The 26616-nt window shown below is 38.5% G+C and overlaps 1 protein-coding gene across 2 annotated transcripts in view; it reads right to left on the bottom strand.

Annotated features, from left to right (window-relative positions):
• Positions 1-504: 504 nt before the first annotated feature.
• Positions 505-26616, bottom strand: part of IARS1 (isoleucyl-tRNA synthetase 1) — a 91911-nt gene continuing 65799 nt past the window's right edge. For both annotated transcript variants that reach the window (XM_042823312.1, XM_042823313.1), the window contains 11 exons: positions 24861-24963; positions 24569-24652; positions 17949-18123; positions 17074-17186; positions 16714-16809; positions 14763-14939; positions 12929-13040; positions 11838-11963; positions 6313-6456; positions 5214-5366; positions 505-1113 (listed from right to left, as the gene is read on the bottom strand). In XM_042823312.1, the coding sequence (XP_042679246.1) occupies positions 1031-1113; positions 5214-5366; positions 6313-6456; positions 11838-11963; positions 12929-13040; positions 14763-14939; positions 16714-16809; positions 17074-17186; positions 17949-18123; positions 24569-24652; positions 24861-24963 (1366 nt within the window). In that variant the 3' untranslated portion in view covers positions 505-1030. The remainder of the gene's footprint in view (positions 1114-5213; positions 5367-6312; positions 6457-11837; positions 11964-12928; positions 13041-14762; positions 14940-16713; positions 16810-17073; positions 17187-17948; positions 18124-24568; positions 24653-24860; positions 24964-26616) is intronic.

Raw genomic sequence — 26616 nt, forward strand, 5'->3', positions numbered from 1 at the left:
TCAATACTCCTGTTTGCAGTTTATGTAATCTTGTTCTTAGGAAGCTAATAAAGGCACAACAGTGACTGAGTTCAGTACTCTGCACAGAAGCAAATTTCAACACTGGTGAGAAATGCTGAAAGTCAGTGAAACTTGGATGTGGCTTCTGTCATCCAAAACCAGCCAAAAACATCTGCAAACCATACAGGGGTTGCCTGTTGTGTCACTCACTGATAGACATACAGGCTAACACAAGAACATCTGGCAAACTGAATTGACCTTTATAATAAAAAAAAAAAAAATCAAAAACCCAACAAAAATTTTATGTAAAACCTGCTTTAAAACCGAAACAAAAAACAGCCAAAAAACAACTAAAACTCCCCATAACCTGATAAGACCACAACCCAGTCACTAGCACTCAGTATGGACATCTTCAGATTTCAGGTTGATTGGGTCAATAGCAAGTGCTACACATTATCTTCCCTAGGAAATGTGTGAAAGTAAAGTACTCTGAACGTAGGGAAATGAGTTTGCACGTGAAGCGAATTTATTGGTCAAACTGTTGAATTCAGGGAGTTCTTTAAATCAACAACCACACACTTCATGAAAATCCAGCTAGCATGAGGGGACAAATCCAGGTGACCCTTTATGTTCAAAGCTATTGCCACAGGGTATATGCATCACAGAGCCTTGTAGGTAACCCATGGTTTAGAAAATCAAAGATACCCTCTGCAGAAGGGCAGGCAGAGAACAGCATCACTGAGGTACAAGCCCCATTTCTTTCAGGCAAATCACTGCATAGATATCTAGGGTTAAGGTGTTGGACATGTTTCCAAACAGCTTTTACAATATTGTAAGATAACAATGAAAATACATTGTATTTGAAACCAAAGAGCAGCATATTAGACATGCACTGGTAAAAACATCCTGTGTGCAATCTGAGATGCTAGAAGTACCATACACAACTTGGATGTTAATCTAAAAGCACACTAATTTGATTTCATTTTTGTGGAAAAAAGTCCACACGGTCTTATTCATAAAAATGGAATTCTCAACATTCAGCTGTGGTGGGTATAACACTGACATATACAGTCTTCATGTTCAGGTTCTTCATGGAGATGTCCTTTGTGATCTCTGAACCAGAAAGAAGAAAAAAAAGAGATACAGAAGACAGTTAGTGCTCTTTCTTACAGGTAAAGCCATCAGTGCATTTTTTCTTAACCCACAGGCCTACTGGTTCATTCAAAATGGAACATGGACAGAAACTGCTCAGCTCCAATTCCCTCCCATTGTAACACCGTGCATTAAAGGAGTTGCCATGTGTCAGGCACACCGCTGCAGGAACTCAAGCTGCTGTTCCAGGCTGCAAAGAATTGTTTCTGAAAGCACATCAGCCCACAGCTCCCAGCTTCAATCTCACACAGAACAGCATCAATCCAGAAAACTGTTTTATAATGCAATAATAAAGTCAACAGCACAGCACAGCGCACTGGAAACTACAGTCCCTTGCAAACATTATGTAATGGCCAGTGTAGGACAGATCAGAGATGCATCTCCTCTAACATCACAACATGTTAATGAAGGAGTACAAGTAGATGCATACATTAATGACTTCTAATGTAAAGTGAGGATTGCAATAAACTCATGTTGCTATCTTGTCAAATATGCCTGAAGAGTTTTATACCATACCAGGTCAATTTAAGTCATTTCACATACTTCAGAATAATAATAGGATTAGGACTCAACCATAAACCTCTTTTACAGATGTTGTGCATTTCTGCTGTGATCTTTCAGGAAACACAAATCGTAATTAAATGTTGTGCAGCCCAAGAAATGGTGCCTTAATAAAATGTTGTGCAGCTGAAGAAATGATGCCTTACAACTAAAAAGCTGGTGAGAACTGGAAATTAACTGTCATCATGCAGAGAGCATTTTTTCCAACAAGTGAGATGCTTGCTAGCTCAATATTCCCCAACACCCACCAGCTGCAGCAAACAACACCAATAACAGAGCAGCCTGCTTTTGTTCCAAAGCTGTACCTCCCAGTATTCAAAACAATCCAAGTAACAAATATATCAGAGACCTCTTTACTAAGAAACTTCAAAGTGGTTACCACAAATACTGAAACCAAAGCAAAAGAAATTTAGGGGTTACTGTGCAGCTCTGCACACTAGAATCACTACAGACAACATAAGCAAATAAAAGATAATTTTATATTTTGGCACTGGTTCCAGCACAAGTGACAGATTAATAACATACAGAATATTTGGGTGTTTTCAGTGGAAACAATTTTGCAGCGTACTGCACTGTGTCACAGTTCTGATGTCTGATACTCATCCTGCTCTATCTTGGGCTCACATCCAACTGACAAAGACCAAGGCAGCGTGCGTGGTGGGGGGAGGCAAATCTATGAAGTGCATCTATGGAGATAATGCAGAAGCAGTTCAATTTTCAGTAATAGTGTCCAGCTGGAAACTGCTCCTGAAAGTTTTCTTTCCATATAACAGTATGAACATTTCTTTTAACATTAAGGTCCCCATCTTTTCTTGAAAAGCGCATCATAGACTGAGCAAATACAGCCTGCAACAAACTTCAAGTGCTATCAATTAAATAATTAAGAAGTCCATATGGATCCTGATGGTACCATTTTAAGGAGATCTCTGAGTGCAGTGCTTTGCTTCAAGCAGCACATCTACAGAGATGAGAGGTAAAACCCAGTCCAAAAATTAGGGCTTTATTCCCTCACTGACATTCCTCTCCTCGAGAAACTTTTACAACAGTATGTAGAAAAAGTTACTTTGGTCTGAAGAAGCAAACTGTGAACTTGCTCTCAATGTTGTTTTGTTGTTGTTTAAACCAGAGCACGATAGCCAACTTGCATGGTAGCATTGAAGAACAAATCCACAAATCCTGAATAGTGAGATATTACATGAAGCTGCTACTTTCAACATAATTACTTCTAGAAATTAGAAACTTGATTCATCAGGATGATGTAATGACATCCTATTTTCTGTGCTAACCCCTCTGAAGGAAGGCTCTGCAGTTAGCACACTAGAAAGTACTGCCCCTACACCACGTGTCTTAAGAGCTACCTGTAACTTTGCTGCTTCAATCTTATGGATAAGCAGTGCTCACCACCTGGATGTTCATTGGAGCTGATAACCTTTATAGATCCCTTCCAACTTCAAGACCCTTCAAATTTCTAATTTGAAGAGTGTTTTTCCAGTATTCCAGAACTGGAGAGAGGAACAGATTTATTTCTGAAAAGCTGGCAAGCTTTTGTGCAGTAAGGAGCAGATGCCCAACTTCACGTACCTGACAATGTTCATAAAGGTAGCGTTTTCAAAATGGATAGCTCATTTTCCTAAGTGATTTCTTTCTCTTTTTGAAAAGGCCTTTAAAAATCAGATTTTCTATTCATAGCTCATTTTTCTTGAATGATTCAAGCAGCTAACAGCAAACTTATTTTTAGTATCGTATTTTCCCAACCAGCAAAAGACTCCAGTTTTTTGTTTTCAGAGCTACAACACTGCGATATATTGATGAAATATAAATAAGGGATTACAAAATTACTATATATACAATCACTAACTGTATACCATAACATAATCATTATCATTATCAATAACATAATCATTAACTGAACTAATGTTTTCCAGAGGCATCAAATACAGTTGGTTCTGTAGGCAGCATTTATCAAATAAAAAACCACCAAGATAATCACAGGATGGCTTAATTTGGAGGGTCCTTAAAGATCATCCAGTTCCACCCCTGCCATGGTCTGGCTGCCCCCCAGCTTGGGCTGCCCAGGACCCCTCCATGGCCTGGGGCACCTCCAGGGATGGCACCCACAGCTCTGGGCAGCAGTGCCAGCGCCTCACCACCCTCTGAGCAAAGGATTTCCCCCTAACATCTCACCTACATCTCACCTCTTTTAGATTAAAGCCATTCCCCCTTTGTCCTATCACTACTAGACTGTATGAAAAGTCACTCTCACTCCTGCTTGTAAGACCCCTGCAAACACTGTAAGGCCACAGTGGTCTTCCCGGAGCCTTCTCTTCATGCTGCACACCCCCCAGCTCCCTCAGCCTTTCTTCACAGAAGAAGTGCTTATTGACCCTCAAGGTAAACTATGACCATTACTTATACCATAAAAAAAGTTATGAAAAAAACTGCCCTGTGAGAATTACATCTGAGGTACTAGAAGCATAATTTCATTGCACAAGCATGTGTTAGCTACAAAAATAAACTTCCAGGACCAAGTTCCCTATCTACGAAGCCTCAAAATGATCAGATAGTTATTTCAGCCTTTGAAGACTTAAAAAAAATGGTCTTTCAAATCAGCATGAGTGATCAGTTTATGCAATATTTAAAGCTTAAGTAGTTCTGCAGAATTGAGTCTACAAATTGTGACAGTGACTCCACTGATTTCCCTTTTTGGCAAAGATATTTGAAAAATCCTTACTAAAACTGATACTTAATGGCTATTTATTTTCCTGTTTTGTCAGTTACTTCACTCTTTAAAAGCTAGAAACTTTTATACAATGGTTATTTTAACATCTTGACTAAATCAAATGCTGCTGTGAACTCATTTGCCCTCTAACAATGATAGAAAATCAAGAATTAAGTGCAACATCAGTAACTCCTGACCAGCTACATTCCTCCCTGTCAGGTTGTACAAATAAATACATTTTTTGTTTATGCAACTAAAGTGTCATGTATATAGTCTAGTTTTACACCTTGTGCTGTTTCTGAGCACTACACTCCTCACTTCTGCTTGTTACCTCATTCAGCACATTTTACTTCGCATGAGCTCAAAGTATCTCTAGTAAGTTTTATCAGTATTTGAGATCCACTTACAAGAATGGCATTTGAATAAACAGATTACAGGTCCCATGAGATACTACTACTAACAAAACAACAAAAACCAACAACAAAACACGCTTCACTTGAACTGATTATAATCTTAAATCTCACCAAGTTATTTGAAGAGTGACCCCACAGTCCCACCCCCCATCACCTGACAGCTACCTCCTAAGATTTGAAAACTATTTTAAACAAGGTGCTTAATTTCTAGGAAGGTAACCTGACACGGCCAGTTACCCTTAAGAGTTACACAGCCCTCCCAAACACCTTGTACATCTGTCACCATGATCAAATGGAGACAGAATCCTTTACCTGATTTCGTACTAAATCGTACCCTTCGCGCAAGCGAAGTAAAAGTCTGTGCTTACCCTGAGTCTCTGCTTCATCCAGGAACAATTTTAGCCTCCTGCTTCTGAGCCCAAAGACTTTTGCTGTTTCATGTAGAAGACCGTGGTACGTTAATCCATTCTGACCAACTGGGTTTTCCATTAGAAGAGTTCCCACTGTTCCTTTCTGACACTCTAAACAAGATAAGAAGTCCAATAATTACTGATGGGGAATGATGTTACCTCATTTATCCTGGTAAACTGAAATTCAGGACTTGTTCTTACATTTTTACTCTCTTTGTAGTCCTGTGTAATTAACCATAGGAGCCTACCTACAGATATTCATAAGTAACTTCACGAATTACAGAATCGGAAGTGTAAATATAACTGACAGTATGACAAACAAAAGAAAACCTTGCAAAGTTCCCTACCACAGTCAACTGAATAATAAGTATTTCAAACAAGGCACTCAAACCATTAACAACTGCAGAAACTGAGAAATCACATTCCAACGACCAAAAGTTCAGATAAAAAACACATTTTGCCCCAAGCAGGTTCCCAGTAGCATCTGTAGGAATCCACATATAGAAACACTCCAGAAAGGACTCATACAAGAGCTGACACTGAGCAGGTTTTCAAGTACGCAGTGTTTTCAATGAGAGATTTCAAAATGGAAGCAACCTAGATTAGCAGCTGGGCAACAATTCCATGCACATATCTGTGCTCCAAGATCAGGCTGATAATATAATTCTTCTGGCATTTAAATAGCAATAAGAGATGCTTTACAGGCTGTTACAATGTCTAGGTTAAGAGCTGGCTCCTCCTTCACCTCCCCATTCATTTCTGTTTCAATTTAAGACTCAGCTTTTAAAATAAGCTGCACAGGTGAGCTGACTATCAGAGGTAGGAAAGCAGAAGGGCTCTTGTTTAAACGCCAGTCCTTATCTGAAGCCAGCTCTCATCTCTCTTTCAAAAAACATGGAGAAAAGCTAAATATAGACACTGCTTATTAGAAAGTACAGGCTAAAAGCAAAACCACTACGTATAAATGAACATGTACATACATATCTTCATCACTAAGAGATGGCATACAGACCTAGCACAAAAACTGAATGTGAGAAGAGATCACTATCCATCATACCTTGTGGCTTTGCATTTATTAACTGCAAGTTGATATACTGGCAGAGAAGAGCATCAGGAGAGCTGATGAGAGCAGGTGCCGACCCCGTTGTCACATGCAGAGTCTTTCCACTGAGACTAAGCAAGTCAGTTTTGTTTATCAGTTCTGAAAAAGAAAATGAGACCAGTCAGGCTATTACAAGGGAAGCTGAGGTCCTGCTTTCACTTCATTAGCAGACAGTAAGTCTTTCTAACTACTGACTCTGGCATGGAAGCCTTTCCCTCTTCGTAATTACTCGCCCAAGAAAGAACTTCTCCAGTCTGACAAACGGAATTTACACAGAAATAGGTATTTATTAATACTGCAGAGTACAAAATCTGCTATGGAAATTAGTTCCTACATCCCACTTCTTATGCACATAAATATGTCACATGACTACTTACTGCAATAAAAATAAACCTAAAATAAGCAAGAAATTATTTACTTAAGCCAACCACTTCTACCTCATTAAATTATGACCTTTGCCCCTTCCATGACTTCACTATCTGAAGAAGCACTGGACACACATTACCACTCAACATCAGGACATCTCACATTAAACTGCAGATGACAGTACATGCATGATTAGTAGTAGTTGACCATATCATAAATAATGCCCCTTACATTAATGTTCGTGTTTAACATCAACGGTTATGATTCAGTAGATGATCCCAGTCATGAATATTTAGGAAATGAGGATGATGAGACACAAAACAGGACTTGTAACTGAAAGGATTTTAGAAGCAACACCAGTGCCCTGAAAGCATGCAGATGGAAAACTAATGAGGCCCCTGTAACACAGATAAACAGATAAGGTATGTAAACATGCCTATCTACAACAGAGGTGAAAAAAAAAGAAACCAACGACCCTCCTAATGGCCATAAAACTGAAGAGACAGAAATAACACCACACTCTGTTGTAGCTATCAAAGACCTCCAACATCCAAATCTAGGAAGAATTAGTAAACTTCTTTTTTTTTTTTGCCTATATATACAGTGCAGATACACGTCCTCTCCTTCTAACAGGTTTTCCTTCCATGGCAGTTCTATCTGCACATCACAGACTCATTTTCCATCAGGTCATATAAATGAATTTGCGATGGACCAAAGTGGCTTTTTTTTTTTTTAATTAACAAGGATGCTTACAATTTTAAAAAATGGGGAAAAAAAAAGAAATAGAGGTAAGGAGCAATCATAAGGAATACTCTTTCAAGACTTTGCTAGCTGCCAGAGAAAGTGTAATGAAGTGTGGAAGGTTTAGGAAACTGCCCTAGAGAAGAGAGTAACGAAGATTTGCTATTTCTACCCTCATATTGTATCTAAGAAGGAACTGTGCTTTTAAAGCAAACAAACAGAACAACAACACATTTTCCCAAGTTTTGCAGTATCAAATCAACATATTAATAAATATATTACAAATAAACCTCTGGTATTTCACGTAAAACAACACCAAATCCCTCATCTTTGAAAAATCAACCCATGCACAGAAGGGGCACTGCTTTTGGTTTTACGTGCCAGAGAGCAAGATAAAAAAAAATAGTGGTGAATAAATATATATATATTTCACCTGGAAAAGAAGCTAGCAGCAGTCTTTTCCTAGTGCAATTCTAAAGCAGCACTGCTTGCCAGATGCATGCAATTATTAGGTAATAGGTAGGAGACCACACTAGTGAGTGGGCTGCTTGACACAGCAAGAAGAGCCACAGCCCAAGTAACTCACAGCTCAGCCTTACACAGTTGCAGTGATCTGTGCAGGTCAACAGGGCACAAGCTACAGAAACTGCCATTCGCACATTTAATGAGCCTAGCATTTCACATTACAGGATCACTGACATTTTCACAAAGACCTCATGTACAGTGCTATCATTAGACTGCTCATATAACCCTCTAATAACAATAATAAGCAGTCAGGCACATCATTTTTTTCATATATAACATTACACTTGATAACAAGCAGATATTGGAAGTGCTCATCAATATTGAAATCACTTTTCAAGTCAGTTCTCCCTGTAGCTGAGATTTAAATGCTAATGCACTCTTAGGGCTCCTAACAGCCTTCTTGGCCTTCTAAAAATTCAAGGGAAACACATCTTTTTGTACTCAAGCTCAGAAAACAACGCTAAGAATAGAATTTGAATAATAAGACACATGAAAATCATAAAGATAAAACACAATCTAACAAGTATTTGGGGCTTTTTTTATTATTATTATCTTTTTTTTTTTTTTTTGCCTTGGCTCCCCTCCCTTTCTAAAAGCCCTCAATGATTTGCAGTTCCTTGTAGCCTAAGAAAGAAACAGATTCATTTCAAATAGTTCTTTTTTCAATACAGGCTACTTCCTGGAAAGCTGAGCACAAACCAAAGCATTCCCAGCAAGAAACATGTAACACTGTCAGCTACCTAGAGCAAAAGAAATAAAATAAAAATCAGAAAACTACTTTTACAATCTGATTTGAATCCTCTCTCTTTACTTTAAGTAATTGAAGTAGTAAAAGGACACTTTTTTTTTTTTCCCTTCTGAAGATCAGTACAAATCCCAGAACCTTGCTCAGTGTTTGTGCAATACATCAATTCACTGCAGGGGAGGAAACGTTTATCCCATTATTTCAATGTTCCACTGAGAAAGAGGATCATGACATATTTTAGCCTGCAAGAACAGCCTGATTTTATGTCATTATGCAACCCTAAGTATATCTTTGTTACAATTAGAAAACATGATGATAAAGTATTGCAAGTAAAGTGGACAGGCCTAGAAATAACAGGGAAGAAAACAAGGAGCCAGAAATACAATTTTACTGGGTCACAATTTTATTAACACATGTGGGAACAATTCAGCAACCATTTGCTCAGAGTGCACGACCTCTTCTTTGCAATTCCTCTCGGGGAACAGCTGAGAGCAGCAGCCCTACCTAAAGAGACCCAGGGCCACCAACAGAGCTCAGCTAATGCTAGCTGAGCAAAGGCAGGGGAGGTAAAGCACAGGGACTGCATCCAAATTGAACTGCATGTCAGGAGTTCCAGTTCTGTTTTCTAGCATCCATAAGAGCCATTTTCTGTTCACATGCCTCTCTTCAACCCTGCCTCCTCAGGGAGCACTCTCTCTTACCAATCAATACTTGTTCAAAACCTCTGCCAAAACTAAATTTGATAATCAGAGCTTTCTAAGGGAATTTCCATGTCATTAATAAGTGGGCAGGGAAAATACCCTCTCTGCCCTGACAACAGGTGTTCAAGAGTGAAATCCCATGACACTGCAGGTCCCCATGCTTCTAAGATTTTTCCTAAACCTCTCCATATCCCCTGCCACTCAGCATTCTCTGGTTCTGGAGGACACTCCTTCCACTTACCACGAATGGATCAGGAATAGATTCAAGGAGACTGATAACACACACAGAAGTATACCCACAAAAATGAACATTAACTCAGTACTTGAAAAAACATGTGAGAAACTGAGAAGAAAGCCTGAAAACTGGTCTGAACATTGTGTTGTTTGTAAAACCAGCTATCCCTTTTGGGATGTAAGTGTCAACATTCAAATCATACCACACTGCATGTAAGTACCAGGCAGGTGTCTCCATCAGCGCCCTTATTTGGTTATATAGGAACACAATTCCACAACAAGATACCATGACATGGATAATTGGCCAACAAATTGCAAGGAACATGATGGCTTTTAATCCCTTAACAGCATCCCCACAATATAGAGCAGGATCATCGCTGGCAGCTTTTGCAGTCTCTGGCTTAAAGAACTTTTTCATCTTTATTTATTTATTTTTAACAGAAGATAGCAGTGCTCAAAGTTTACAGATGTCCCAGAATACTGGCAGTCTGTCTGGACTTTCAAGGTCAGGTTTTTCAGCACAGAAACCTGAAGTGCTGATGAAGTTCCCTAACAAAGCTCTCCGAGAGCAGAGAGAGAGATTCGTTCTAAAAGCTAAAAGCAGCTAATGCCCACATTCTCCACCAAAGAACTGTCATGGAGTTTACTAGATCAATCTATGCTGTGACAGGGGGGCAGTAGGCTCTTGCCCCCCATCCCAGCCCCACAAAATGGGAAGGAAAAGGAAAAAGGGATAAGGAGATGGGAGCTGGGCTCAAGGGAGGAAAAGAAACCAAAACAACAGTGGCAACAATCTACAGAGGAAAACTTATTTTACTAACTATGATATTGGAATGCAAAATAACACAATACAATCTAATTGAAATTGAGACTAATAAATCAAAATACAATAGGAGATTTCCTGAGACTGAGTCAAAACTGAAAAGCTTGGTACAGCTAGGAAAGCACCTCCAGCACCACTGCAAGGCAGTAAGAGAGCCCAGCCAGGAAGGGCCAGACCCCATGACTGCCACAACATCCAGGGACAGGTATCCAGAATTGGAGCATCAACACTTTAACTCCCAGTGCACTACGTGATGTTATGATGTGGAACACCAAAAACCAAAAATCACAAAGCCATGACATAACCTCAACTCTTCTTGCCTTCTGCAGGTCATCTCTTAGTGTCTGTGATGATATCATACTATCACAGAATTGTAGGGGTTGGAAGGGACCTCCAGAGATCATCGTGTCCAACCCCCTGCCAAAGCAGGTTCCCTACAGCAGGTACTATTATTATACTAATGCTATTATTATGCATCCACTTCTGCACGTTTCACACTGCTATATGGAAAAATGAATCAAAGGAAAGCTATTTTCTCCTGTAAAATATAAGTGAAACTTGGGGAAGGTTCAGAGGGCCCTGGAATGTCCTATAAATGCTCTATAACTGAAAGTCAAGAATGAACTATAATATAACAAGCTATTTAGTTCAGCATGTAATGTAAGAATAAAACAGCATTTTCATCTCAGAGAAGGAATACCAGTTAAGGTCTCTGAGTCACTAATTGTATCACGTTTCCCTGTTTCAGCTAGCATGTCTTTGTAATGAACTATATGAAGATGTAACCCTGTAACTCTAAATAATTCATAGAAGATGCTTCATATTCTCATGCCTTAACAGAGGCCAAGTTCAAGCTGCAAAAATATTCAATAGTTTTTTTCTGATAATAAGAAATGCAGAGACCCCCAAGTTTTCTAGGTGAAAAAAGAATGATTTTTCCTCTGTACGTAGGTACGCTTGGCATACAGTTTAATTCTCACCCTGCTTACTGAGGCATTTGGAAAAAATAAATGAAATCATGCAACAGCTGATAACAGCTTGTCATCAACATACAGCACAGCCTGGTCCTGACTGAAACACTTTCTGAAATAAATCAGATTTTGTCCTGATGCGAGCTGCTACAGAACTAAGATAACAGAAGAGATGAGCATTGTTTTATCAGCAGCTTTTGGAAACATTCTAACATGACTATAAGCACAGTCTCTTAAGCTAAGTACTATAAGACAGAATACTTCCTTGTGCTTTTCCCTGCCAGTATATATATATATATAGGAAAATTATACAGTAAATAACTCCTAGCTGCCACTAAAAAGACTTTCAATTTCCCTTGTCATACTCCACTTACCTGTTTTTCCATTAAAAACTGTGAGTTTTGAATTTTTAAGTCCAAAAATGCAGGAGACTGCATCGACAAGTCCAGTGAGATTCAAGGTATTATCTCCTTTTGGATTTTCCAGCAGCAACACACCATCTAAAACCAAAATTATAAAATTAAGATAGTTTTGGAAGAAACATCTGGATTTCATGATTTTCTAATGAGTTCCTGTAAGTTTCTAAGCTACTTTAAAACCTGCACCACAACATATTTCCAAAGAATTTGTAAGGGAAAGCAAGGGAAAGAAAAACCAAACAGGAAAAATGTGTCAAGTGTATTTCAGATTGAGTACAGAAGATATATTTGCTTCCACTAACAAAGCAGTCAAATTATTGTCACTGAATTACAATCCAGCACAAGACTGCTTACAAAGACACAGGCTGTGTGTCAAGATGCTCACCAGCTTTGTTACTCACATCTGTTCTTATTTAGGAAGTAGCTTCATGTACCCACTTTCCAAACACGTAACAAAACATGCTTGCTTCGATGCACAAATTATAAATTCATGTAGAGGGAAAAAAGTTCCAGAGTGCTCTTAGTTTGCTCTCCTTTTAATTTGCAACTCAACCTTGTAATACTTCTAATAGTATCACTCCATTCGCTTATGAAAAGTACTTTTGACAATCCAAACCACGAACGTGGTATTCTCTAATTCAAGTTTTCTTTCCAGTTCTGTACTTAGGCACTGATTTTCTCAGAAACAGTACCTTCTCCACAGAAAGGCATCACCTATATAGAGGGCTACAGGAACACAGCCTGCGTGTGGGTGAATACATACTCAAATTCTCATGCGCCTCCATATGAATATTCCCATACAAATCCTTCTGCAGAACATAAATAGCACAAGTGCACACCTACATGTTTACTTCAGGTCCATATCTGAGTTTTTGGGTTTTTTTTGCTTTTAATTTGCTTATTTTGAAGAGCTATTTCAGTGCACTATTGGAAGGCAGCTTGCACCACCTTTCAAACAAATTCTTGGCTCCAACATTCTTTGCTTTGTTTTCTCTACACTCTTAACATAAGTCTTCCCTGACAAAAGGAAGCAGGCACATTCCTACCTTGCTCTGTCCCATTAACACAGACTTTGAGGTTGACGTAGGAACAGGCTGGACCAACACGCTCATACAAACCACCTCTGACAAGTGTAATTTCTAGCTCCGATCCCTTCAGCTGAAAAAAGAAATGGGATTATCTGCAACTTGTTTTGTTGAAAAACATTTCCTTAAGCTGCATTAAGAATTTTGTCTTACCATGCTAAACATCACTCTTATTTACATAAAGCAGAAGATTTTGTCATGTATTCCTTCAGAGACAGTATTCCAAATATAATTTTTTCTCTAATACAAGTTAAAGATGAATATCCAACACAAGAAAAAAATAGAGTGGAATAAATAGCCTAATTTTCACTCAGTGCCGCTGAGCTGTGATGATGGTCTCCCAAAATATAGTCCAAAAATGGATACACTTGAGAGAAGATGACAATTCCAGAGATAGCTCAAAGAAGTTCAGGAAGACAGGATGCTGCTCTCAGGATACCTGCTGAAAAAGCCTTTCTTTTTGCCACTGTCTACAGAGAACAGCCAGGGTAGAAGCTCTCCTGATACCAAGTCAGTCATTGTGAATATCTCCCCATTAGCAACCAGTGCATTAATTACAACTTGAAACACTACAAGAAATGCAATATGCATCTTCCTTTCCAAACGTGATACAGGATGAAGAGACTTAAAAATACATAGCAATACTACATGAACAAATGTATTTTGTATCTTAAATCATGGCTTTGTTAAGACTATGCACAATCCTCTCCCTGAACTAAATACAGTTTGATACTTCCTGCACTTTTATAGATTTTCATGAGTAACATTCTAGAAGACCACTAAATTTACATTTGTAACGAAACAAATGTCACTCATAAACAGTGATACTATGTGGCCATTTTAGAGTGGTTTTGTTTTTTAAATCCACCTGGAGAAGGCCTTTGGCAGGAGCACAAACATGGAAATGCCACTCTTTGCTGAGTGCCTCTAACACTAAAGGCACTGATGGATCAGCAAACCTTGTCTTGTGTTTACCCACTTTTGCCAACAATTACTAACAACTTTTTCAAGCAGCTGCTTTTCCTTCCCAATATTTTCTCAACAACAGCTCATTTGGGCTGTCCCTCAGAAAGAGTCCTTGGGAGTGTTGCTCATAATTAAGACCTGGTATAAAAAAAAAAACTGATCCAGAATAACTTCACAGAAATATTAACCCTAAATGCAATCACTTCCAAGAAAAAAAAAAAAAAAAACAGACTGCATTTCATTTTTATCCTGGGCTTCATGCATATTCACTACCACACAGACATCCTCCTTCCTTTTAATAGCTTCCAGAGATCCACTGCAGGGATCCTGCAGAGCTGATCTGACTCATGGGCAGCACTGCACATGTGGCTCTTCCACCTTGCAGCTGCTTTTGTACCTGGAAGTGCACATCGGTCACCACAGCACATCTGTGTCAACGCTGCTTACCCACCCCCAGCAGCAGAACACAGTCAGTGTATAATGACAGAAACATTTACTTTAACAGAACAACAGTATTTTTGCTGTCTAAACAATGAACTAATCCAAATACAAATAACTATGTTAAATGCTTCAAGCATACACAGATTGCTACCTAACATATTTAATTCGGTGCTCTAGCAGCCTTGTTTTCAAGCTATTAAATAAAAGTAACCAATCTCACCTGTTATCTTTTTAAACCAAAGAAAGAAATATGGACACTCAAGGATATGAAACAATACCCCCTATATCTCACATATATTGATACCAAAATATCTGCCATCAAAACAGCTTGCTCATTTAAAAGCAGATGACAAATAGGCCTGTGCAGTCAATGCTGTTTTCTTCTTACCTGGGTAGTCTCCTGGATGAGAACTTCTTTTGAGGTAGGAACCGGGTAAGGCTTCAGGGCAGCCTTTATAGTTGCAAAAATGAAATCTGTATGTTCCTTAATGACAGTATCCAAGTAATCACCTTCTGGATCTGATCTGTAGTACACTGTAATCTCATCTGTGGGAACCAGGTTTCGCTGCAGGAGAGGCCAAATACAGAGTTAACCACAGCAATATGCATACAGACTAAAAGGAGGATACTTTCAAATTATGAATCATATTAGATATTTACTGGACACTCATTAGAAATTTCCACTGAAATATTAGAATAAAGCAATCATTTTGTCAGATGAAAGAGGCACGAAACATGGTGGTTTCTTCTTCTGAAGATAATGAAGAAAAAGCACACTTTCCTCTAAGTGCTTCATTTTCAAATTCATTCACCATTCCTTCTGTTTAATCCGAAAATCTACCAGATTTATAGAAAAGCTGTTCTTGATGTATGAGACATTTAATAGCACTCACATCCTGGGAGCCTAAGCACTGTTCTTCTATTGAACAATATCCCAGTCAATGATACTTTCTTAACACACAGCAGTCTCCAAAACATCTTGATGTTGTTTTTGAATGTGGCAACCTGATTTCTAGGCTTGCACATCAGTTCTGTCACATCTCACATACTGACACTTCAGAAGAACAGCAGTTAATTGGAATGGTACACTTACTGATACTGAGTGACAGCACTACTCTGCTTCAGTAAGAAAACAGTTTCAAGGAGGAAAAAGTCCTAATGCCATCCCAGCAACAGTTACTGTAATCTGAACTTGGTTATTTTTATCATTTGTATGCTTTGGTAACACGAGTGTGAATGAGAAAACGACAGAATAAATGCATATTAGCACCATGTTAATTAGAAAACAAGATTAAGTATTTTGATATTCACCTAAATAAACTTAAATGAACTCGTGTCATTAGAGAAGTAAATTTGAGTGTAAGATTCCTCGTGGCTACATTGCCTCCTGTTCTTACATGATAAAGATATGCACGTACATAACTGCAGAGTGTTACATGCATGTAGCTATTTTATAAATAACTATTTTGGTGTAAGTTTGACATTTTTCATGTGTGCTCTTACTGCACACGAGCACAGCCTTCCAGCTGATCACCACCAAGTTAGCCCAGTTGGAACACCCTATATAAATATATATCATAGAACAGCATGCTCCACATTTGGGCATGAGGGGACAAGGGATTGTTCTCTTTTAGGGACATGGATTTCCTGTTTTGTTTGTCTGCTTTGTTTAAACTTGCAGGTTCTGAAGCTTTTAAATGTTTTACTCTAGAAAGGCACGTGCATGTGTTGTTTAAAGACTTCCTTGTCTCGTGATCACCTTGCTGGTGACCTGGCTTTCCAAGCACAAAAATACTGACTTCAGCTCTTTTTCAGTTGGTGTTGTAGAAGTTACATTGGTTCAAAGTGCTTCAACACAAAGGTCAGATAGCGTCACTTGCATGCATGATGCGAACAATTTAACAGAACTACTAATGTCAATTGGTGCCTCCTGCAATTTGCTAAGGCACAAGCTTGTTCCCTTTTGCAGTCCCAGGCTTGGATGGCTTGGCTCTCCACCAGCCCAGCTGAGGAAACGCACCACAGCTGACTGCAGAACAGAACATTTGGCAGGAAAAGGGCAGGCCTGAAAGCTGGTTAACTCTCCCTTTAGCTATGTTGCTGAAGGGAGAAAAGCAACAAGGGTTAAAAAGGTTTATTCACTACCAACGATTTATAGTAACAGCTCAAGGTTCAACTTTAGCTACTTACAAATACAAATATATTTCTAACCATTTATTTCAGAAAGTTGACAGATTAGGAGTAAATGATATAAGGTCTGTGCTTAAAAGGTCAGTATCTGCTACATGTTGTAGAAAGATAGCTCAGAAGTAAACTGTCCTGTTTCACTGCCTCCCAACCTTTTTGCGAAGCTTCTGAATGCGGTTGATCACTTCCCGGGCCACTCCTTCATCCACCATAGACTGGTCTGGGGTAACATCCAGCAGAACTAAAACCTAAGGTAATGCACAGAAGACAGCTGAACAGGTGATGCACTGGAAACAAGCCACTATAGCTTGTTCAGAAGCACAGCTACGTTTTCACAGAGCTCCTCACAAAATATCACTCTGAGAGATGTACTTCAACATCTCTAAAACAGTAAGAGTGTTCACCAAATACCAAGAGCCCAGCTGAATAGACAAAACCCCAACTTTTCACTTTCATTTTATTTTTAGAGGAATGCTTTCTTTAATTTAAAAACAAATAACCAATAAGATCACCTGAGCATCAGAGTGTGCCTCAAACTGGGCAGATCCTCCTGCAACCTGATCAAAAGTATACATGAGACGTAGATCCTCCCCATGAAGCTCATGTCCTTCTACAACAATGGTGCCTACAGAATTGACAGAACAGCCTCTTTTACAATTGAAGTAAGAAAAACTCTTGAAAGTTCTGAACACTTAAAATTTCAGACTTAAATCCATGAAATGCACAACGTTAACCATGAAGTTAAACAGCAATTAAGCATTTAAGACACTCTGAACTATCCCACATTCAGGTTTTTCTTACTAACACTTCTACAGGCAGCAGAATCCTGCTGAGAAGCAGACATTTCAGCAGGTGTCGGAGCACACTTTGAATGAAACAGAGTAAAACTTAAAAACAACCCACATTTTCAACTAAATGAATAATTTACATTCAAGCAGTTAGCCAAACAGATGACTGGAAAGTTCACAACCACTTGTAAAGCTGGAATTGAAACCATGTATTCAGAATAAAAGCTGTCACACAATACTCAGTTCAGTTGGACTCAGTCTTACAGAACAGCTTACAATTTGGACATACAGCAGACTTTGAATAAGTGAGTGGAGTAAAATCAGAATATGTAAAACGCTTCTGTTCTATAGTCAAGAAAATAATAAAAGAAAAACAGAACAAGATTTCTTAACATAAAATTTAATAGAGATGATAGCTGTGAGATAAGCTTTTCCCGAGGTCCACAGAAGGAGACTTTCATATTTGTTCCTACCCTTAATCAACATGTCCATGTGCAATTGCTTTAATTTTTCCTTACAGATGCAAAATACCTGTGCTGTTGGCTTTTTTTTTGGTCAGCTTTGCCACTGTTTGGCCGTTTGTACCACCACATACATACCTGTCTCTTGGAATTCCTCCAGCTGCTCACTCTTCAGCTCTTTGATTGCAGCCATGACAGGCTTAAATGCACCTTTCAAGCGCTTCCCAAGCACCATGTGATCAGGTTCTGCTCTCAGCCGGACTCCATATTTATCTTTATTTGTGGATAACGTCACCTGGCGTACGTTAAGCTCCTGTATAAAGACACCATGAGAAAAAAGTGAAGCTGAACAACAGCCATTTCTGACAACTGCTAGAAAGGAAGGTACAAAAAGACGGACCACAGCACTAGGAAAGGCATAATTCCTATGCTGCAGCTTTTTTGAATGGTTGCCTCTATGAGCCAAGTAATTTGCTAACCCAGCACAGCAAGTAAACCCAATCAACGCAGAAGATCCTACTCCCGTCTTCAGACTTTAGGCAGACATTCCACTGACACCACCAGACAGCACACAAATCAGATTTCAACAGCCTCTCTTATTTTAATGTTACAAATGCCCCAGAGAGTTAAAACTACTCTCTCTGTATGCAGTGGTATTAGAAAACGGCCTGGCAAAATTCAAGAGGAACTATGTGACTAAAACATGCCTTTCAGAATGCTTTTAGCCAGAAAACTCATCAACTTTACGCTACAAGTTGCACAATTGTTACTGCTTCTTTTTGACTCTTACCTGCTTATTCTAAGTCCTTCCTGTACAGAAAAGCACCTAGCTCAGGAAAAACCACCATGCATGCTTTGCAGCACAGGAGCTCCAAAGATCAGTGTGTAGGGACACCCAAAAAGCCTCCACCAACTTCAAGAGGGATCTAAGACCAAGAATGTCATTTTGCCACTACACAGAAACTTGAGTGGGTCCCTATTTTGAGTAATGTTTTTGTACCCATTTTTGAAAAGTAACACAGCTGTGTTAGAGTTTTACAGAACTGATTGAGCAGACAGTCTTGCTGCCACATGGGGAGAAACCAAAGGACTGGAGCTATCTGGAGAGAAGAACAGTAAGGGGGGAATATGACTGAGGTGTAGAAAGTTGTCAAAGTGCTGGATTAAAAAAAAAAGTTATCTACCAAATCCCCAAATAATCTCTCAAGTTAAGGAGCACGCAGTGAAAGTTGCAGGAGATGGGTTTTAAACAATTTACATTGAGGAGTTAACTCCTGGAAGTTGATGACACAAGAGCAGACGGGAGGAAGGCAAGAGTATATCAGCATGTTCAGAAAGGAATTAAGCTCTTGACAACAGGCAGGTGAGAAGAAAGTAAAAGGAAGGGGTTGGGACGAATCAAGCATCTTTAATACAATAGCTGCTAATGGCTGATGAGGAAATGAGTCTACTGCAAGAAGTAGCCCAACACTTGTGCTCTCTCTTGAACAGACTCTGCTATTGCAGGAGACAGCACACAGTGCCAGATGAGCCATTACTCTAAGCCAGTAAGTCATTTCTTATGTTCTTGATTACAAGTATTTTCCTCATCGTATAACCATACTAAAATTACCATTAAAAATATACCATAATTGCACAGCCTGGCCAGCGTACAACGTGAAATTCAAAAACACAGCACAAACCTCTCTCCTCTACACTTAATTCTATCCAAGAAACAACTGCATTACACACGTTATTAATTACATCATTAAACGATGCCTTGGCATGCCTCCCATAAAACCAAGAGCACTATATCCCAATGTTGTTTCAAATGTTCAGGATAGCTCTGTTTTTCCCCTGCCTTGTAAAGCTACAAAACAAATACTTGTCAGAACTTGATTCCAAAATTCCTGGTTTCACGTCGTCTCGCTCTTTATCCTTGTAGCATATCAGGGACAGAACTTGAAAGGTTTGAACTGCCAACATGCCACTCTTCTACAATTACAGATCTCTGTACATATCTAAAGCACATTTCACTATAGTTTCATAGATTTTGACTGTCAGATTGCCCAATACTTACAGCATGTTGTGCTTAAATCTCCTCCAGAAGGTTGCTAAGAGTTCACAAAAATATGATATGGAATCATCAAGTGCATTTGGCAAGCAAGCTAGTCCAAGTCTTGTAGGAAGCAGAAGTAAATGGTGGCATCAGCATGAAAGGAATAGCAAGAAGCCAAACTGACTCAGAAGTAATGCTTAAGCACAAGCTCTGAGCTCAAAGTCTAATTCCCCAGGAAGTCCTACTGACATGAGGAGCCAAGAATCCAACTGAATCCAATTGTATTTAATACATCTTTTAGGAAATCTAATGAAAATTATGTACTCCAGAAATTCAGTTTTAATTGGAATGAATCCACAAGTGGTAAATGACTACCTTGTGGGGAAAAAAATAGTAATTCAAAAAAATAGCACAAATTTAAAGATGATTTTTGGCCTGATTAGGTAAATTATATAGAGCCAAGTCTGTTAGGACAATTTTCCTATGCTAATTAGATTAGGAAATCATTTTTCTGTATACATTATTAATTGTAAAACTAGAACAACTCTTCAAAGAAAAAAGCAACTCTGTATCTTGGATTTGTTTATACTTGTCTCATTGTAGCGCCTTGATCTAAAGTACTGCTTACTATTATTTCCCTAGAAAACCAAAGCCAATTACACCTGTTACATCTCACTCACACAAAGTGGGGCAAACGATCTCTCATATTCACAACAGGAAGAGCAGCATACTTCATGCATTCACTGTAAGAAACAAGGTGGAAGAAGCACACACTGCCACAGCTCATGTGTCAGTTAATTCAGCCCATTCATAGATTCAGTCTACTATGTTACTGTGACACCAGTACATTATGGAACTCTGGTAGACCTTGAACTTAATGAAAGGGAAAACAATTATTCCTGCTTGATTATAGCCATACATGGAGGTGCAGGTTGAACAGCATACAAAGGTTGGATGCAGACAAGACTCTGACTACACACAGGAACTGACTCAAATAGAAGCCTAAATCACTGGAAGTAAAGCAGCCCTCAACTAGAAAGCTATAGAAGCCTCCATCTACAAAACAATGAAACACAATCACATTCAACAGTTGCTAAAATCTTCCTGGATTCATTTCATTTTATGAGCTTTGCTATTTTCACACGAAAAGTCCATGCTCTGGATAGTTCTAATATTAAATTCCATTTATTTAATGGATTTCCTGTTTTCATGATGGGAGGGTAGGACTGTAGATCAATGAACACAGCTATTTCTGAAAAATTCATCTACAGATTTTTCAAGGAACGAACAATTGTACTTTTCCATCTCTTTTGCTGGCAACTGCATGAGGTCAAATGGTGTCGTGTTTCTCACAGAGCACTAGGAACACACTTCTGGCACTAGTTATAGGTTCTGAAGTTATAAATACGGGAGGAGGTTGAACAAAATTGCAGATAAGTAGTAATGTTCCCACTTGTCCATACTTATTGACCTCTCCAGCTCTGAATTGCCATGGTTAACAACTACATTGATTGCTATGCAAAACAAACAAAGAAAAGCACATTACAATTCAGCATGTTGAATTTTAAGATACAAGATATTTTGTGTTATTTTTATTATACATTTGCACTTCTATAAGCTAACATGACAGGAAAGTCTTACCAAACCCACTTAAAAAGCAATTAAGATTTTTTCTTAATTAAAAAATTGTGCACTAAGGAGATTTAAGAATTTCAGTCCCGCAGTAACTAAAAGCCAAAAGCACAGAACACTGATCTAAATATGTCTTGTGCATCAAGCCATGACTTCCTTACCCAGTGTTCTGCTACAAGAAGTTTCAGATACTTGGTGTAGATGAATACGTAGGCTTTGGGAACAATGGTGCTGTTGGAGTAATACATAATTGGGAGTTTAAGAGGTCCTCCTCTGCTTCAGTCATCTACTGAATTTCCTGTCATCAGCTGGCACAGCTGCTGTCACCAAGACAAGCAATTTGCGCTTATCTTGCTCACGTCAACACAGATTTTTGTTTTCTTTGTCAGGGCAAAGTAGTTTATCTTGACAATGCCAACTTGAACTAAAAAAAGTTCCATCAGATTTTAAGCACATGACCAGATGTTCTATTTCAGAGCCCTCTGAAGACAGCCTCATTACAAGGAACAAAGAATCTTTAACCTACCAAGGGCAGGCATTCAATGAGGGCCAAACCATTTCCAGTTGAGGAAAGAAATCCCTATATCCCCTACTCCCAGTGGTTATTATAATTGAAAAAGAACTTGTAACTCACATCCTCCGTGACACGTTTCCCTGAGACAACACAAGAAGTTGCATAAACTTATGAAAGAAAACAAATCCATTAAGGCTACAGCACCATAACTTCATGCTTCATGTCTACTGCATGAATTACCACAGCTGCTGGAACTGATGTTGTCATGATCGTATCCAAACTGAGCTGGAACAGAGATTCAAAAATCAAAAGTGACATGATAGGAAGGTCAAAGACCAATTATTAGTAGAAACAGACAGTTACCACACTTCCACCCAATGGAGCCATGCTAGTACAACAGCAGTTGGGAAGTATAGTGGAAGTAAAATAGAACGAAGAGTTAAACTGCAACAGTAATCTGTCTTTCCCAAGTACTTAAAAGTACTTAAAAAAAGGACAGACTTAGAAAGATGATGAAAAATATACCTCATGGCTCTCCTTTCCAGAGGTAAAGCTATGATGAAAAGAAAACAGAAGCCTCATAAGCTGTGCAGATGTACAACTACATTGCTGTTGAATTTTTTTTCTCTTCTGATCTTCACTCATTTAAACAGAGATTATTTCAAGAAGATTTGAGGCCAGGACACAAGGAGGCTAAGCATGTGGTTCACAAGCATTCAGAAACTATTCTTTAAACCTCTAAGTGACATCTCCCATAATAAAAGGTGAAATGGAAGGTGGGTAGTTTGTGTGTTACACTGTACTTATCTTCTTTAATAAGGATCCTGTATTAGACTAATATCTCTTCATCAAAAAAGAGATCAATCAGGAGGTGTTAAATAGGGAAGATCATCTGAACAACTAGAAAGGTGTTGTCATTTTCCAAGGCCAGGCTGAGCCACATATAAATAAAGACAGACTGCATAAGGGAAGGATTCAAGTGAACAATCTAGATCAATGCAGAAGTTATGGTCACAAAAAATCCCTGATTTATACTCTAATGCATACTTCATACCCAATATCAACAGCAAATGTGTGCCCTTAGAATTATTTCTAGATTGCTTTCTTAGCAAAGAGCTGATCCTTGAAATGCAATTCTTTCCTTCCAGTGATACACACAAAGTCATGGCATATGTCCATAGACAACAGACAAGCAACATCCAATCCAACAAATGTCTACTACAGCAAAAGGAGATTAAGACTGCTCAGTAAGATCAGTACTGCTTAACAAGTTTTCCTTCTTTCCTCCCTGCCTTCCAGAGCGGCTCTGAAAGACCCCCAGTCTTACAGTGGAGACATTTACTTATTGTACTTCCTGTTCAGAGATGCAATTACAAAGCCCCTAGGCTGCTAGCTGTGAAAAATTACATGTATCACAGCTCATTATATCAAATGCACCATCACAAAAAATTTAAGACAATACTTAAATTTAATTAAGAAGTTAATACCATTGTTTTGCAAGTAGTTTTCTTCTAGATGCTGATGCCTTAAAAATTCCAAGGCAAACTTGGCACCACAGCTTATCTAAATTCATCACTGCAGCTGAAAAACATCTCACCATTCCCTCTTACTGTTTGATTCCTCATACATCACTGACATGAAAGCACATATTAAGTCTATTTGTAATGAAATGTAATTGAACATAAAGCCCAAAAAAGCATTCTCTACATACCATCTCTTAAGCAATCAAAATTTAATAGGCTTTGTGCCTTCAAAACAGCTGCTAAAATGCAGTATTGAATTTTAAAATATTTATTTATACTATAACCATCCAAATAAATGAAGTTGATTTACAAAAAACTTCTTTAATTTCACTTCTTCAGAACACTATGGATTTTTAAATGACTTACTAAAACCAGAAAGTCCAGCCAATTTCAGCAAGTTAAGCTCAAAAAAAACTTTTTTTTTTTTTTTTTTTACTTTAGTTTTGAATGACAAGGCTTTTATCCAAATCAAGATTTAGATGTAGGGCAGAGGCTGCACTTCTCTAATGGTCACATATTAGAAGAATATTGCAGTGGCATCCAGGAGCAGATACATATAACCAGACATACAAACTAAGACCTCATTGTATTTTTATTTACATCTCCTAAGCAATCTTGTGACAATCTTGTCTGGACTATTATTCACCCTTACACAGAACTCCTCTCTCTCAACTACCCAACTTAACCACCAAACATCCTCTAACTGGAGAGACAGACTTTGTAATTCATCCCTTTAACAACATATAGTTGAACCTTACTTTATTTTTATCCAGAAAATGTTTTTCCCTTCACAGTCTCTTAATTACTCATTAATGAAGTCCCACACAGTGGGTTTCAGAGAAGTACGTCTCAGCACTACCAATAACTGCCTACAGTCAACCTTCACTTCTGCACATCATTTCTGCTGATAACTCCTTTCATTACATCTCTTAAACTAATTTTACCTACTGAGTTATTACCACATACAGCGTGGGAAATCAGGATTTTGTTTCTTAAGATAACTGACTAATTTACACAATCCAGTTAAGCGTTATGGTCACGATGTTCTTACCTCAAGTATGTACTTCTCTAGAGACCTGATGTTTTCCAGAGCCTCTGGGTCTTGATGGATAACAACTACTTCTTTCAAAGGATACTGGAGAGAGGAAAAAAACAAAACCTTTAATCCTTCTTAATGAATATAACGAAATTCAGAAATCATTACATAATCATTTGAAGTAATTCACTGTTGAATTCTGTCTGCTATTCCAACCTTAATTACTCTGTTTCCCCAGTCTTATCCCGAAGTCACAAAGCCAGTGCATACTCACACGGTACTGGTAAGAAGCATTAAGAATTCTAACCTTTACTGGAATGGTTTTTCTGTCTCTGATTACTCGTCCAAGCTCAATAACAGACTGCAAACAAGAAACAGCATTTTCAATTTTTCTGTCGATCAGATCCTCCCTAAATTAAAAAAGGAAATGTTATAATGCTTCATCACATCTGCATTTGTTTGAGCAGATTTAAAATATTTGACCTAACTCCCTTAAATTTCCTATATATAGGAGACCTCTAACGCCCTGTTTGGGACTAAATGAAAAATAAACACATTTCTCTTCTCTCTTTGTGGAGGAGATGGAGAAATAATTTACACTAAAACAAAATAAAAACAGCTGTTTTTAAACTGTGCTTTATTAGCACCTCTCACAAAATGGAGATGATGAATTGAGTCATACTACCTGTTTTATTAGCATTCAATAAAAAGCAAGATTTACATTCTTAATATTACAAGAAGATATAAAAAGGTATTATAAATAGAATACTTGTAATGACAATGAAATACCCATAATGGAACCAACTTGTTGGATCTCAATTTATCTTTCCCAGGAATTCTATGTATGATAGCTTGATGTTTTAGACAGTCCTGTCGTTTTCACTGGCTTTATCATTTTAATACCCTGAGGCAGCTCCCCTCCCTCTCCTTTGCTTTTCCTTCAGTAAGCAGACATGCATGTCTTGTTCCAAATGTACTAACATCCAACAGATTTGAGAATGAGGTTTTCCTGATTTCTTGAGAAGCTGCATAATTTGAACAGATCCTTTAAAACTGCCCAAGTGTCATATCAAAGGTACTGCTGTGAAAAAGGACAGTTGTGAATGTAACAAAGTTGTCAGCTGCACTGGGATGAAAACCACATATTTGATAATGACTGCCCAGAAAAAAAATCTGCTAAAGCAAGACTGATTCCAGGCGGCCACATCTTCTGCACTAGGGCTTCAATTCAAATATCACTACCTTTTCTGAAGCTTCTGTTCATCCAAGATCTAGTGCCTGTAACAGTCTGCAAAAAATCCTGGAAATATGTAGATTGCACAGTGTAAAATTGAGCCCCCACAAAGGACTGAATGGTACAGTGTAGCAGTGTTTCAATATCACCTGCTGTTATTTAACAGCACTGTAGAGCAACAACATGAGAATAGCTTTGATGGCTTGCGTGCATGCCCACAAATGCAACCAAGTAATACTTCTGTGGGCTTTGTAACACAGGTATTCATTCAAGGTCAGTTGTGAAAGCGGCCAAGTCCTTCAGCTTTGTCACTGCATAGCCATCATATTGTCAGAGGCTAAAGAAATACTTGCTAAAGCTGCACCAGTGAAGTTTCTCACATCTCCTTCTTGGCTAACAATATTTTCCTCACGCAGCCATTAGAAAAACATTCCAAGAAAAAAACACAACAATGCGCTTAGCAACTTGAGGTGAAACTAAATCCTCAACAATAATTCAGCTTTGAAAACATGTCTTGTAATCAGACAAGGGGAAAAATTGATACGCAGGGGATCCAGTAAATTAGACATAGTTCTAGCAGACAAAAACCAAAGCAAATATAACAAAAGGGAAGACTGTGCAGCCACTCAGATGCATGCATCTGCACAACGCAGCATTAATAGGAATAAAAGAAGCTACTAAGTCACTTTTAAACACCCATGCTAAGTATATGCCTGATCTGAGCTCCTACAAATCAGCTCCCTATCCTTCCATTAGCCCATGCTCCAGGAACTCAAAAGCATTTCTGATAACTCACGAGCTTCAAATTCAATTTCACATTCTTTACAGC

This window comes from Centrocercus urophasianus, unplaced genomic scaffold, assembly GCF_019232065.1.
Source record: "Centrocercus urophasianus isolate 14NV4802_14NV808 unplaced genomic scaffold, USGS_Curo_1.0 seq_22, whole genome shotgun sequence".
Classification (NCBI taxonomy): Eukaryota; Metazoa; Chordata; class Aves; order Galliformes; family Phasianidae; genus Centrocercus; species Centrocercus urophasianus.